The 16,809-nt window shown below is 38.9% G+C and overlaps 1 protein-coding gene across 1 annotated transcript in view; it reads right to left on the minus strand.

The window, feature by feature from the left end:
* The window catches only part of DCHS2 (dachsous cadherin-related 2), a 208,030-nt gene that overhangs the window by 29,138 nt on the left and 162,083 nt on the right, over nt 1-16,809 (minus strand). Inside the window, exon 13 of the mRNA XM_036311800.1 lies at nt 15,221-16,078. Within this exon, the coding sequence (XP_036167693.1) occupies nt 15,221-16,078 (858 nt within the window). The remainder of the gene's footprint in view (nt 1-15,220; nt 16,079-16,809) is intronic.

Below are 16,809 nucleotides of genomic sequence, written 5' to 3' on the forward strand. Positions count from 1 at the left end.
CTGAGCAAGGAATAGAAAACCTGTTTGAAAAAATAGTAACAGAAAATTTCCCTGATATAGGGAGGAAAAAACTCACACAAATCCAAGAAGCTCACAGAGTCCCAAACAAAATGAACCTGAAAAGACCGACACCAAGGCACATAATAATTAAATTGGCAAACACCAACGACAAAGCAAGAATCTTAAAAGCAGCCAGAGAGAGACAGAAAGTTACCTACAAAGGATCCCCCATCAGACTAGCGACCGATTTCTCAACAGAAACACATCAGGCAAGAAGGGAATGGAATGAAATATACAAAGTCATGCAAAGGAAGGGTCTGAATCCAAGAATACTATACCCAGCGAGGCTATCAATCAAAATTGAGGGTCAAATCAGGAGCTTCACAGACAAAAACAGTCTATGGGAGTTTATTACAACCAAACCAGCAATGCAAGAAATGCTAAAGGGTCTGCTGTAAATAGAAAAAACAGGAAACAAAGAAGGAACACAGCGGTAAAGAACAAAAATGGCGACTAACAAGTTTCTATCAATAATAACTTTAAATGTAAATGGATTAAATTCCCCAGTCAAAAGGCATAGGGTAAATGAGTGGATAAGAAAACATGACCCATATATCTGCTGTCTACAGGAAACCCACCTCAGAAAAAAAGACGCACACAGACTGATGGTGAAGGGATGGAAAAAGGTTTTTCAGGCCAATGGAAGTGAAAAAAAAGCCGGGGTAGCAATACTTATATCTGACAAATTAGATCTCAAAGTGAAGGACATAAAAAGAGATCAAGAAGGCCACTTCATAATACTAAAGGGAGCAGTCCAACAAGAAGAAATAACTCTGGTAAATATATATGCACCCAATATAGGAGCACCCAAATATGTAAGAAATCTTCTGGAGAAGATCAAGGGAGAGATTGACAGCAATACAATCATAGTAGGGGATCTTAACACCCCATTATCTCCACTGGACAAATCCTCTAAACAGAAACTCAGCAAAGAAACATCAATCCTAAATGACTCACTAGATCAGATGGAATTAATTGACATCTTCAGAACATTTCACCCCAAAGTCACAGAATATACATTCTCCTCGGGTGCACATTTGTCATCTTCAAAGATAGACCATATATTGGGTCACAGACAAAGTCTCTTCAAATTCAAGAAAATTGAAATCATATCAAGTATCTTCTCAGACCACAAAGGCATAAAACTGGAAATCAACTACAACAAAAACAATCCAAAAAAATCAAACACATGGAGACTAAATAGCATGCTATTAAACAACGACTGGGTCACCAGTGAGATCAAAGAAGAAATAAAAAACATCATGGCAACAAATGACAATGAAAACACAACAATCCAAAACCTATGGGACACAGCAAAAGCAGTCTTGAGAGGGAAGTTCATAGCTCTACAAGCCTACTGCAAGAAACAAGAAACAATGAGAATAAATGACCTAACTCTACAACTCGAAGAATTAGAAAGAGAGCAACAAAAAAAGCCCACTGTAAGCAGAAGGAAGGAAATAACAAAGATCAGAGTGGAGATAAACGACATAGAGACCAAAAAAACAATACAAAAGATCAACAAAACCAAGAGCTGGTTCTTTGAAAGGATAAACAAGATTAATACACCTCTAGCCAGGCTCACCAAGAAACAAAGAGAGAGGACCCAAATAAACAGAATCAGAAATGAAAGAGGAGAAATAACAACAGACCCCATAGAAATACAAAGGATTGTTAGAAAATACTATGAACAACTCTACTCCAACACACTAGACAACCTGGAGGAAATGGACATATTCCTAGATAAATACAACCTTCCAAAACTTAACCAGGAAGAATCTAAAAATCTCAATAGGCCAATAACTATGGAGGAAATCGAAGCAGTAATCAAAAAGCTTCCAGCAGATGGCTTCACAGGGGAGTTTTACCAAACATTCAAGGAAGACCTAAAACCTATCCTCCTCAGACTATGTCAAAAGATCCAAGAGGAAGGAGCACTTCCCAGCTCATTCTATGAAGCCAACATCACCCTAATCCCAAAACCAGATAAAGACAATACAATGAAAGAGAATTATAGGCCAATATCCCTCATGAACATAGATGCCAAAATCCTCAACAAAATCCTAGCAAATCGGATCCAGCAGTACACCAAAAAGATCATACACCATGACCAAGTAGGATTTATCCCAGGGATGCAAGGATGGTACAATATCCGCAAATCAATAAATGTGATACATCACATAAACAAATTGAGAGAGAAAAACCACATAGTCATATCAATTGATGCGGAAAAAGCATTTGACAAAATCCAACACCCTTTCTTGATAAAAACTCTCAGCAAGATAGGAATTGAGGGATCATACCTCAACATAATAAAAGCCATATATGACAAACCCACAGCCAACATCATAATCAATGGGCAAAAACTAAAACCATTCCCCCTAAAAACAGGAACAAGACAGGGATGCCCCCTCTCACCACTCCTGTTCAACATAGTACTGGAAGTACTAGCCATTGCGATCAGACACGAAGAAGAAATAAAAGGCATCCAGATTGGAAAAGAAGAAGTAAAACTGTCCTTATTTGCAGATGACATGATACTGTACATACAGAACCCTAAAGACTCCATCAAAAAATTATTAGACTTAATAAATGAATTCGGCAATGTAGCAGGATACAAAATTAATGCTAAGAAATCCATGGCATTTCTTTACACCAATAGTGAACTTACAGAAAGTGAAACTACAGAAGCAATCCCATTTACCATTGCACCAAAAAAATTAAAATACCTAGGAATAAACTTAACTAAGGAGGTAAAAGACTTATATGCTGAAAACTACAGGACACTGAAAAAAGAGATAGAGGAAGACATAAACAGATGGAAGAATATACCGTGTTCATGGATTGGTAGAATCAACATCATCAAAATGTCCATACTGCCCAAAGCAATTTATAGATTCAATGCAATCCCCATTAAATTACCAACAGCATATTTCACAGATCTAGAACGAACGTTCAAAAAATTCATCTGGAATAAAAAAAGACCCCGAATAGCTGCAGCAATCATGAGAAAGAACAAAGTAGGTGGGATCTCAATACCAGATATCAAACTGTATTACAAAGCCACTGTTCTTAAAACAGCTTGGTACTGGCACAAGAACAGACATATAGATCAATGGAATAGAATAGAGACCCCAGAAATCAACCCAAACCACTATGCCCAATTAATATTCGACAAAGGAGGCAAGAGCATACAATGGAGTCAAGACAGTCTTTTCAATAAATGGTGTTGGGAAAATTGGACAGATACATGCAAAAGGATGAAACTAGATCACCAACTCACACCATACACAAAAATAAACTCAAAATGGATAAAAGACTTAAATGTAAAACGGGAAACCATAAATATACTAGAGGAATCCACAGGCAGCGAAATCGCAAACATATGCCGAAGAAATTTCTTCTCTGATAATGCTCCTAGGGCAATGGAAGCTAAGGAGAAAATAAACAAATGGGACTACATCAAAATAAAAAGCTTTTGCACAGCAAAGGAAACCATCAACAAAACAACAAGAAGACCCACTACATGGGAGAACATATTTGCCAATGATACCACCAATAAGGGTTTAATTTCCAACATTTACAGGGATCTCATGAAACTTAACAAAAGGAAGATAAACAATCCAATAAAAAAATGGGCAACGGACCTAGATAGACACTTTTCGAAAGAGGACATACAGAAGGCCGAAAGACATATGAAAACCTGCTCAAAGTCACTAATTATATGAGAGATGCAAATCAAAACGACAATGCGTTATCATCTCACACCTGTCAGAATGGCTATCATCAACAAATCAACAAACAACAAGTGTTGGAGAGGATGTGGAGAAAAAGGAACCCTCCTGCACTGCTGGTGGGAATGCAGGCTGGTGCAGCCACTGTGGAGAACAGTATGGAGCTACCTCAGAAGACTAAAAATGGAACTCCCATTTGACCCAGTGATCCCACTACTAGGAATATATCCCAAGAAACCAGAAACGCCAATCAGAAAGGATATATGCACCCCTATGTTCATAGCAGCACAATTCACCATAGCTAAGATTTGGAAACAGCCTAAGTGCCCATCAGTAGATGAGTGGATTAGAAAACTGTGGTACATATACACAATGGAATACTATGCTGCGGTAAAAAAAAAGGTTGCCTTTTGCAACAGCATGGATGGAACTGGAGAGCATTATGCTAAGTGAAATAAGCCAGTCAGAGAAAGATAAATACCACATGATCTCACTCATTTGTGGATTATAGAGAACAACATAGACTGATGAAAAGGGACAGACCCAAAGACTGAGAAACAGCAATCAGGCTATCAATCCCCAGAAGGAAAGTAGGGGAGGGCGGGGGTAAGGGGAAGAGATCAACCAAAGGACTTGTATACATGTATATAAGCCAAAACAATGGACATGGACAACAGGGGGATGGGAGCATGAGTTTGTGGGTGGGGGGGAGGTTGGGGGTTAATGGGGGGGATGAGGACACATTTGTAATACCTTAACTAATAAAAAAAAAAAAAAGAATTTTAAAAAAACCACTAAGATATATGTTAAAAAGCCTGTGTCTTTGTTACACAGTAAATGCTTAGTAAGTATGGGGGGAATGGAGTTATTAAAGAAAGAGAAAGGAACTAAGGGAGGGAGGTGGTCATTAAAGTGTTCTAGCCTGAAAGGTTAGGAAAATGCTTCTCTGCCTATGGGACCCTGCTAAACAGCAGCAATTATTATTTTTAAATCACTCAATGCTGTAATACCACATCTGGTAATGGGAATTGCAGTAGTTAAAAAAAAAATAGCACCTATTCAAGATCTCTGCTGGGCATCTTCATTCAATCTTACACTGCAGGCCCAGGCAACAGGCTTGAAACCCTCCTGCTAGAGGTCATGGTAAAAATAATCCCTAAACTAAGCCAAATGGGTATATTCTAGATACTTAAAGTGTTTCATTAAAAAGAAAAGAAGGAAGAAAAGCTAGAATGGACAATATTTTCCCCAGGAGCCTTTTCAACACTTAATATAAAAAAAATGCAACGAGTGCTATAAATATTAAAAGAAACAGTATGTGATATTGTCTGCAAAACTGAAAATTCAGTGAAAAAGGCATAAACAGAATTTGTAATGGAGAAAGAATAGCAACACCAAACTAGATCCATTATTCTCTTTAAAAACATTATGCTAACATAAATTGTGACGTTTAAAAATCATGTATCAGATTTCCAAATTGTTGGTCTTTTCAAAGCAAGTATGAAATCATTTAGTGACAAAGGATTTTAATCAATCATGGTAGAATCAAGTTACCACACATGTTGAGAACTCTTTCAAATTTCATTATAATCTGATGCTTATTTTGATACAATTCAGAGGACTGTATTATCAATATAAAAATGTCTTACAGTTTTGGTAGTCAAACTTCACAGTAGGGCAGTATGTTTTATCTTCAGTGCTCACTCACAGTTCTGTGCTTCCTGATACAATTGGTTTTTTAAACACAGGAAATTTTATTTCAAGTGGCTTGTCATCTATTCTTAAGAATGGCAGTCAGAAGAAAAACAGCTATGCAGGCAACATGTACAATCTTGCTGACGGCCTTTTCTTCATGGGCTAGGATGCTTATTACATGCCCAATTACAGAAGAAAACAGAGATCACTTACATGTAAAAGAGCAAAGATGAGTACGGAATTGCAAATAAGAATCACACATGGCTTCTCCCACAAAGGGAACTGATCCTGGCATTATTGCAAATAAAATGTTCATAACATCAATGAAATGGTATTTCTTTCAACAAAATACCTCAAACTAGATGTTAAGTCAGCAAAGAGCTACAAATATTTATACACTTTCTACCTCTGACAAAATTTACATCTGAGAGAGCCTGAAAAAAAAAAAAAAAGGAAATAACTAAAGAGCCACGAATCCTTCTTGGTCTTGGCTTACTATGCACATTTTTTAAATTCTTTTTTTAAACTTTAAAAAATATATATATTTTTATTGATTTCAGAGAGGAAGGGAAAGGGAGAGATAGAAACATTAATGATGAGAGAGAATCATTGATTGACTGCCTCCTGCATGCCCCCTACTGGGGATCGAGCCTGCAACTCAGGCATATGCCCTTGACTGGAATCGAACCTGGGACCCTTCAGTCCACAGGACGCTCTATCCACGAAGCCAAACCAGCTAGGGCTAAACTTTATTTTTATTGATGACACTATTACAGATGTCCTCGTTCCCATCCCCTTAGCCCGCCACCAACTATGCACGTTTTATTGTTATTTTTTTTTAAATGTTTTTATTGACTTCAGTGAGAGAAAGGGAGAGGGAGAGAGAGATGGAAACATCAATGATGAGAGAATCATTGATCAACTGGTTCCTCTATGTCCTTCACCGGGGATCGAGCCTGCAACCTGGCATGTGCCCTGACTGGAAATCGACAGAGAAGAAAGGATCTCCTGGTTCATGAGTCAACACTCAACCACTGAGCCACACCAGCTGGGCACTATGCACGTTTTAAATAAAAGCCTGTCTGTCTTCAAGCACCAAGAGGAAATTCACAACTAGTTCTCATTTCACATCAAGATAGAAAGGGTAAAATAGAAAAACCAACACGGTATCTTCAGTTTCCGTGAGGTAAGTAAAACATATAGAAGAATTTATTTTTTTATATTTTCAGGCTTTTATGATTTTCACTTCATGTCTAACATTGCATTGAAAAGTATGATACATTTAATATTCTTGGCTTTTTTCTTCTATTAATGCTAGATGACTATAATAATCATAGAAACACTTAGTTAAAATAATTATGAAAACATTTTATTATGAATTGTCCATGAGTGAATAATTCCAGAGTTTTATTTTTGATATTTCTAAGCAATGCAAGCATATTTTTAAATTGATGGTTAACTTGAAAGAAATGTATTTTTCAAACATTTGGGTGATTTTGAATTATCTATTATCTTTTAAATGTCCAGCCACTGAAATGTTAAGCATATTTCAATCACTTAAGAAGGAAAGTTGGGAGTGACATTTATCAAGATGTCAGAATAGACGGACCTAGTACTCATCCCCCATAGAGACACTGACTTAACAACAATAATATATGATCCCACTTGTCTTCGCCCAGCGCCATGGCTTTATTCGGGCCCTGGTCATGTGCATTGCCACAGTCCCTTCCTAACTTAACTCTCTCCCCTTCCACCACCCTTCACAAGGCCTTCAAAGTCATCTTCTACAATATAAATTTTTTTTTGTCACTCTTCTGCTATGTAAAGGCCATCAATGACTCTCCATTCCAGCTCATTACTAAAAAGCTCATGAGAGCCTCTGTGCAGATGGTTTGCTGCTTCTAATGGTAAAACCACCTTGCTCCTAAGTCCCCACACTTCTGTGTGAGCCATTTCCCCTGCTTGGAACTAAGTATCTGCCTCACCTTCTCTGTGCCTGGTTTTATTCTCATTTGGGCATATGGCCTTTGCTACTTCAAAGTATAATGATTAAATGGTGAAATTATTTCAACAAACATTTGGTGAACACCTCATAGTAGCAAGATTTTTCTGGCTCTGACATCCACAGTGGGGAACTTCTCCCAGTTCCTTCTGGCTGCACATTCATCTCCATGTCTTCCACTTACACTGTTGGTAATCATGATGGCAAAATGCCTTAAGCACTCATTTAATCATCAAAACTGTCTTGTTATAGAATAGTTGAAGAGATGCTCAAGGCCCTTAATAGGACAGACCCCTTGTTTCCTTTATTGTTAAAAAATGAATATTGAGTGGACACTATTGAGTATACAGTCAACGTTAATAGGAAGTATGATGGGGAAGGATATAAAAATGAGGGGCATCTCAAGAACAGAGGTCAGAGTATCCTTTAAGAGTTAATAATGAACAAAGCAGAGTTACAGCTTTGCACACAATTTAAGATATGCAAAGAAAAAATTGTTTTTAAAATGTTTATGATTGCTCTAATATTCCTTATCAACCCTACCCTGATGGACAAGAGTAAAAAACCTGATCATCTTACAAGCCCTATTTAGGGTATTCTTGATCTCTCTCCCTTCAGCAGCACTTTTGGGTAACAATGTACTTTGAGAGCATGTTCATCTTTGAGATTCCCTCCCTCTTGTCAACATGTTCAGGCTCAGCACTGCACACTGCTTACCTGGCCCTACCACAGCTGGTTTTGATACTGCAGACCCTCTGGAGGGTCATCCAGCCCCCCAGACCTGAGTATAGGCTCATCTCATCCTTCGCAACAGTGGCCCCTGGCAGGTATGCTGGCCTATACTCTGTGTTAATCTGAGTTCTCAAGTAGAAATGCTGGGACCATGAGATAGATGTCTTCTAGGCCTTGCCAAAGCCAAACGGGGATGGAGAGCTCACTCGTGCCTTCTCTTTACCTAAACATGTTGCCCATTTTACTCTGCTGCCACTTGTCCTGTATTAGCATAGGAAGCAATGTCCCCCCCAGAGTCGCAGAGTATCTTCTGCTGTCCGCTTTTCCTTGTCTCTCTCAATGGCCACCTTCAGGATTATAGCTTCAGGAAAGTGAGGGGCCAGGATGATCCTGCTACTTGTTTCCTATACCTTTCTGCCCTTGCCCTACCTACACTCGCCAGCAACTAGAAGACGCGGGCTTTCCTTTCTTTCCCTGTGGCAGACTTCCTTATGAACTACCTCTGTTTGTCAAAGGCAGAATATTTTTTCTTTGCATTTTGCTGCAATTATCCTAAAGCTATACAAAGTAAGTGGACACCTTTGCAGAGTAGGTGGAAGGTCTTATGCACAGACAACACTAGAGAAAAGGGTGGAAATGTAGTTCACAAATACTAACCGTTAAAGAACACAGTTGGAGAAACAACAAAGGACAAAAATATGAACCCACAGATAACACAACTTTAAGACTTACTATAAAGCTATGGTCATTAAGACAGTGTGGTATTAGGAAAAGAATAGACAAATAGATCAATGGAGCAGACAGGGAGCCCAGAAACAGACCCATATAGAGAGTCAACTGATCTTTGACAAAGGAGCAAAGGCAGTACAATGAGGCAAAGATAGTCCTTTTAACAAATGGCGCTGGAACAACTGAGCATTTACATGCAAATATAAAAATGAATCTAAACACCAACTTTATCCCCTTCACAAAAATTAACTCAAAATGTATCATAGGTCTAAATGTAAGACAAAAAACTATAGAACTCCTGGAGAAACCAAGATGGCGGCATAGGTTAACCCCGGAGATCGCTGCCTCAAACAACCACTTCAGAGATATAACTAAAGGACAGAACGGACATCACCCAGAACCACGGGAACGCTGGCTGAGTGGAAATTCTACAACTAGGAGGAAAGAGAATATCATACCCAGACTCAGAGGAGGCGCAGTGCTGAAGTGAAATACTCAGGTGCGGAGTGTGCACGCGGAGCGGGCTGGCGGCGGAGGGCGCGGTTGTTGTTTTCAATCGGGAGGGAGTTTCAGACTCTGAGCTCCAGATCCGGGCGAGTCTCTGGGGACCGAGACTCAAACGGGAGAAACGGGACTGTCTGGCTTCGGTGGGAACTCGAAGGCAGCTTTCTCTCCGAGGTTTGCAGCCATTGCTGGGGCTCTGAGAGGCAGAGCCCCTGGGGAAGGAACTGAGAGTCGCCATAACTGCTTGTTCCCCCCCGCCCTGTAGATCCCCGGGGACCCGCCCCGCCCAAGCCCTGCACAGAACCATTTGCCGGATAGCCTCAGGCAAACGCTAGATTAGCACCACCCTAGAGATCCAGCACAGAAGCCCTCCCACTACAGACACAGCAGACTCTCATAGCCAGTTAGCCTGGAGGTCAAATCACCCCGGTATTGCCGACATCAATCAAGGCTTAAAGGCAACAAGACTGCGGACAAAGACCACTAGGGGGTGCACCAAGAAAGCATAAAAAATGCGGAGACAAAGAAACAGGACAAAACTGTCAATGGAGGATATTGAGTTCAGAACCACACTTTTAAGGTCTCTTAAGAACTGTCTAGAAGCTGCCGATAAACTTAGTAAGGCCCTCGAAAAGACTGGTGAGACCGCCGATAAATGTAGTGAGATCCTCAAGAAATCTAATGAGACCCTCGATGTTGTGATAAAGAACCAACTAGAAATTAAGCATACACTGACTGAAATAAAGAATATTATACAGACACCCAACAGCAGACCAGAGGAGCGCAAGAATCCAGTCAAAGATTCGAAACGCGAAGAAGCAAAAAACACCCAACTGGAAAAGCAAAATGAAAAAAGAATCCGAAAATATGAAGATAGTGTAAGGAGCCTCTGGGACAGCTTCAAGCGCACCAACATCAGAATTATAGGGGTGCCAGAGGATGAGAGAGAGCAAGATATTGAAAACCTATTTAAAGAAATAATGACAGAAAACTTCCCCCACCTGGTGAAAGAAATAGACCTACAGGTCCAGGAAGCGCAGAGAACCCCAAACAAAAGGAATCCAAAGAGGACCACACCAAGACACATCATCATTAAAATGCCAAGAGCAAAAGACAAAGAGAGAATCTTAAAAGCAGCAAGAGAAAGAAACCCAGTTACCTACAAGGGAATACCCATACGACTGTCAGCTGATTTCTCAACAGAAACTTTGCAGGCCAGAAGGGAATGGCAAGAAATATTCAAAGTGATGAATACCAAGAACCTACAACCAAGATTACTTTATCCAGCAAAGCTATCATTCAGAACGGAAGGTCAGATAAAGAGCTTCACAGATAAGGAAAAGCTAAAGGAGTTCATCACCACCAAACCAGTATTATATGAAATGCTGAAAGGTATCCTTTAAGAAGAGGAAGAAGAAAAAAAAAAGGTAAAGATACAAATTATGAACAACAAATATGCATCTATCAACAAGTGAATCTAAGAATCAAGTGAATAAATAATCTGGTGATCATAATAGAATCAGGGACATAGAAAGGGAATGGACTGACTATTCTTGGGGGGGAAAGGGGTGTGGGAGATGCGGGAAGAGACTGGACAAAAATCGTGCACCTATGGAAGAGGACAGTGGGTGGGGAGTGAGGGCGGAGGGTGGGGCGGGAGCTGGGAGGAGGGGAGTTATGGGGGGAAAAAAAAGAGGAACAAATGTAATAATCTGAACAATAAAGATTTAATAAAAAACAAAACAAACAAAAAAAACTATAGAACTCCTACAAGATAAAATACGAGAAAACCTAGATAACCTTGGGTTCAGTGACCTTTTTTTAGATAAATACTAAAGGCACAATTCATTAAAGAAATAATTGATAAGCTTGATTTCATTAAAATTTAAAACTTCTGCTTTGAGAAAGACACTGTCAAGAAAATGAGAGAAGTCAAGCCACAGATTGGGAGAAAACATTTACAAAAGATAAAGGACTAGTATCTAAAATATACAAAGAACTCTTAGAATTCAACATGAAGACAAACTAAAAAACGGGCAAAGGCCTAAAAAGACACCTCATCAAAGAAGATAAACAGAAGGGAAATAAGAACATGAATAGATCCCCCCACATCAATATGTCACCACGGACATGCAAATTAGAACAACAATGCGGTATTACTACACGCTTATTGGAATGGCCAAAATCCAGAATGCTGCCAACATCAAACTCTGACAAGGATGTGGAACAAGAAGAATTGTCCTTCACTGTGGTAGGAATGCATAATGGTACAGCCACTTTGGAAGACAGTCTGGCAGTTTCTTTAAAATACTAAACATACTCTTACCATAAAAGCCAGTAATCACACTCTTTGGAATTTACCCAAAGGAGTTGAAAACTTATGTCTATACAAAAACCTGTACAGGGGTATTTTTATAGTTGCTATTTTTATAGCAGCTTTATTCATAATTGCCCAAACTTGGAAGTAGCCAAGCTGTCCTTCAGTAGATGAATGGATAAATAAACTGTGCTACACCCAGACAATGATATATTATTCAGTGCTATCAAGCCATGAAAAGACATAGAGGAACCCTAAATGCATATTACTAAGTGAAGGAAAATCTGAAAAGACTACATGCTGGATGAATTCAACTATATGACATGCCGAAAAAGGCAAAACTATGAAGACAGAATAAAAAGATCAGTGATTGCCAGGGGTTGGGGCAGAAGTGGGGGAGGGATGAACAGGCAGAGCATGGAGGATTTTTAGGGCAGTGAAACTACTCTATGATACCATAATGATGGATCCATGTCATGATACATTTATCCAAACCACAGAATGCACAACACAAAGGGTGAACCCTAATGTAAACTATGGACTTCTGATGATTATGATGTGTCCATGTAGGTTCACCGGCTGTAGCAAAAGTAACCCCTCAGGTGCAGGATGTCGGTAACTGCGGAGGCTGTGTGTGTGTGGTGGCAGAGGATGTATGGGAAATCTCTGCAGCTTTCTCTCAATTTTGCCAAGAACCTAAATTTCTCTGGAAAAAAATAGTCTTCAAAAATACATTAACCCTGTTACATATAAAGAAAACAAAGAAGCAGAATCACTCCCAGGGCAGAAGCCTTGACTAAGTGTTAAGACACTTAAAGGGAAAAATGTGTAAGTCCAAAGGAAGTTGATGAGCTATGAAAGTCATGACATCACAAAATCCCACTAAGTATTGCTGTGTGAGTTCTTTGTGAGGAAAGAGTAACATCGGCTGATGACATTCAATATGTGAATCACATCCTGCTCAAACTGTTAGGATTCGCGAGCAACTCTCTAATTACAATTTGGCTTCTTTTTTCTTAGAGAGAGCTAGTCATCTTGACATGACCACTCTAGTTCACATGGTTCTTAATATGAATAAAAGAACGTGAGCTCTGATTTATATATGTCTCTTTCATATAGGACTCTCAGCCTGGGGAAAGAATTCCCTGATTTAATAAAATGGGGTCTTGAGCCTATACAGCTGAGGTCCAGAGGTGGTACTGGGGTTAATTCACAAAGATGAAAACTGTCTTGTGAGGTGTTTGTCTTCTGAGAAAACTTGACCTTGCCTAAGGCCTTTCTCCTTCAGTCTCCTCCAGAGCCATCTTAGAGTCAGAGGTAAGATAATGAAATCCAATATCATTGTAAATGGCTAAGTCAGTTAGATGCTACTCATTCTATTGAATTCCATTCCAAATAGGAGACTGGCCTTATATAATGAAGTAGGAATGACAGATAAGGTTTTTTTCCCCCCCTTTTTTCATTATCATAAAAATTTCTATTTTGGGCCTTAGGTATTTTTAGAAATTTCATTCACTAATGTAAAAAGTTGTAATAATAATGATGACTTCCATGACAATTCTTTTGAGGAATAACATACTTAATACCTATTGCTCTGCCAAATTTATACTGGGTGTGAATGTTCTCTAGCAGTGGTTGTAGACTCTCTTATGTGAAGGGTAAGTGAACAAACTGGAAAAGGGAAGATTATCGCAAGTAAAACCCAAAGTCCTCCCAACGTCTAGTGCTGTGACCTCATCTCCTATGATTCTCCCCCTTGCTTACTGCTGCAATCACGCAGTCCTTTTTGCTGTTCTTTGAACAAACAAAGCTCTTCCTTTTTTTCTGAAACACTTTTCCCTACCTCCTCTCTTTAAGGCTTTGCCCAAATGTCACTTGCTCAATGATGCCTGATCTTACCTGCTATTTAAAATCACAATTTGTCTCTCTCCTCCAGCACTCCCTACTTCCTCCAACCCTGCAACAGGGTCTGGACCCCAGCCTTAAGCAGAACCTGGAAGAGCTGGGAAGCAGAACCTGCAGCAGAGGGAAGGAGTTTCATAGATTACTGGTTTTATACGCAAGTTCAAGAACCACTGTCCTAAACTCTCAATCACTGAAATATTCAAGTAAAGACAAAGACCACCATGTGTCAAAGATGTTTAGGGAGAAATGTTTATATCTGCGCTCCAGACAAAGGCTGGGCTTGATTGTACTATTTTATCAGATTAGTTTCAAGATTGATTAAGATACTGTATTTTGTGCTATATTATTTAGAACATGTTAATTTTACTTTCTATCAGACTCTGCTGTGAGGTTGGTATTTATGAATTTTACTTAACACCTTTTAAGAATTAACACTTAACACCTTTGTGGAAGCCTCATTATACATATATAGGTTGGAAATTTCTGATTTACTTTGGAAGGAAGCCATTGTTATTTCATGTAATGAAGATAATTGGCAATTTACTCTTAATTGTGTTAAGAATCAATAACAGGACTTCTGAATAAGCAACCCATAATTCAAAAGAGGGTGGAAGTCAGGTTAATAATCTAATTTGATATTCAATATTAAACTGAATATTCTCTTTTCATACATGAAGCAGTATATAATGTGTAAAATATATTTTCACTATGAAATGAATAAATCAATTTCAGAAAAATGGCAGGTTGCCTTTTAAATAGTGACTTAGGAGGTGTAAAGTGAAATTAAATCATAATAAAATGACAAACAAAAACATGACATTAGCAACCATACAACATTCATCAGACTTTTAGCAACCACGCTCCTCTCCCAAACCCGTGAGGCCCTTAGCTTTGCCCTCTGGTGGATAAAAGGATCAGAAAATTCATTTCTCTCTTCTCCAGTTGGATATGATTACCTAGATTGAATTTAATTCACAACTCTCTACAGAGAAGTTTTTTTTCTTTTGTTTAGAAAGCTATTTTAAATTAATCTGTTTGGTAGGGGTTTTTTTGTATTTTCCATGATGGCATAAATTTGTGTGAAAATTATTGTAAAACAATTAGCTTTATGAGAAAAAGTGTCACATGTGTATCTTACCATATTTGAGTATATCTCCCTGATATACTTTGGATGAAAATGAGCATACCAAGTATTTTGCTTGCCCAGCCAGTGTTGCTCAGTGGTTGAGCATCTGCTCATGAACTCTGAGGTCATAGTTTGATTCCCGATCAGGACACATGCCCAGGCTGTGGGCTCAATCCCAGTGTGGGGCATACAGGAGGCAGCCAATCAGTGATTCTCTCTTATCATTGATATTTCTATTTCTTTCTCCCTCTCCCTTCTTCTCTCTGAGGTCAATAAAAATATTTTTAAAAAGAATTGGTTAGTTTAAAACTTTATAAATCTACAATAGCACTTTTATTGTGTGATCCTTAGTTTTAAGCCCTTTGCCAAAATAAGTACAAAATAAAATTTTAAAAAACCCTCAAAGGGACACTTACCTGCCTCACAATTTTCAGTCACAATTCCTTTATACAGACGGTGGCTGAAGGACATCTTTACATCCTCTCCTTCCATGTGAACAATCAAGAGACCAATGGCTGTCCTAGCTGGGACCCCTTGGTCCATAACTTTAAGCTGTAGCCAGATCGGAAAATATTCTGAAGATGGATTTTGCTGAAGGTGAATCTCTCCTGTATATTTATTAATAGAAAAGACTGACTGGGTCTCTGCAAAACTAAAAATGACAGTTCCATTGGGCCCCAAGTCTGGATCATTGGCTCTCAGAATGGCAGTCGTCTGGTTGATAGGTGACTGAGGGGAAAGAAAAATATCTAAGGGGTTCTGTTCCCAAACTGGATCATTGTCATTAACATCAGTGACATGCACTTTTATCATTACTGTGGTGCTTCTTGAGCCCTGGACGCTACAGTCTCTGGCCACAGCCCGAAATATATATTGAGATCTGGCTTCTCGGTCAAGGGCGTGGCCAGTTCTCAAAATGCCTGCCACGGGATCGATGGTGAAGGCACCAGCAGCCTCATCTGTCAGGAAATACTCAGTTTGCCCATTTAGGCCTTCATCCTTGTCCACAGCGGACAGCACAAGAACCACTGTTCCCACGTCAGCATCTTCTCTCACGAAGGACTGGTACTGAAGCTTGGGGAAGGAAGGGCTGTGGTCATTGTCATCCAAGACTCTAACTTGCAACTGCACTAGAGAGCTTCTCGGGGGGTCCCCCAGATCAGAGCACAGGATGACAAGGGCAAAATTGTTGACTTGCTCTCGGTCCAAAGCACGAGTTGTTGAGAGTTCTCCTGACGTTTCATTAATAGAAAAGTACTCATCAGTATTGCCATCTATTAAAGAAAACAAATTCAAAGTTCACTCGAGTTAAAAAAAGTAGCAGCCCTTGGCTAGCAATATACACATATATATATTCACTGATTCGTTCACTCAATAAATATTTATTTCCTGATTACTACATTGTAGTGCTTTTGTAAGTACTGAGGCTATAACAGTGAACATGAATGATAAAGTCCCTGCCCTCATGAAGCTTCTATTATTGGAGATAAACAAATTATATAATTCAATATGTATCTTAATTCAATCAATAATTAGAACACTTGCTTTAACTGATTTGTATGATTTTTGTATATGTGCGTGTACAACTTTTATATTCATATATTTTTCCTCTTGAGAGGATGAAAATGTATGTTTTATTTGAAATGAAACAATAGTTGGCAGAGATAAGAAACAGGATATAATGTCCATTTTTATATTCCAATCAAAGATTAACAGATTGACAAGCCCTGGCCAGGTAGCTCTGTTGGTTAGAGCATTGTCCCAATATGCTAAGAGGTTGTGGGTTTAATCCCCCATCAGGACACATACAAGAATTAACCAAATAATGTATAAATAAGTGGAACAACAAATCTCTCTCTCTCTTTCTCTCTCTCTGATAATTAAAAAAAATAAATGCAAAAAATTTACAAATTGATAACAGTAATTTTCACAAACATTACTCACTACAGATTGTATGCCATTTATACAACAGCAATAGTTCTACTTTTCCATGGCACCTTGTGCA

This window comes from Myotis myotis, unplaced genomic scaffold (genome assembly GCF_014108235.1).
Source record: "Myotis myotis isolate mMyoMyo1 unplaced genomic scaffold, mMyoMyo1.p scaffold_m19_p_6, whole genome shotgun sequence".
NCBI lineage: Eukaryota > Metazoa > Chordata > Mammalia > Chiroptera > Vespertilionidae > Myotis > Myotis myotis.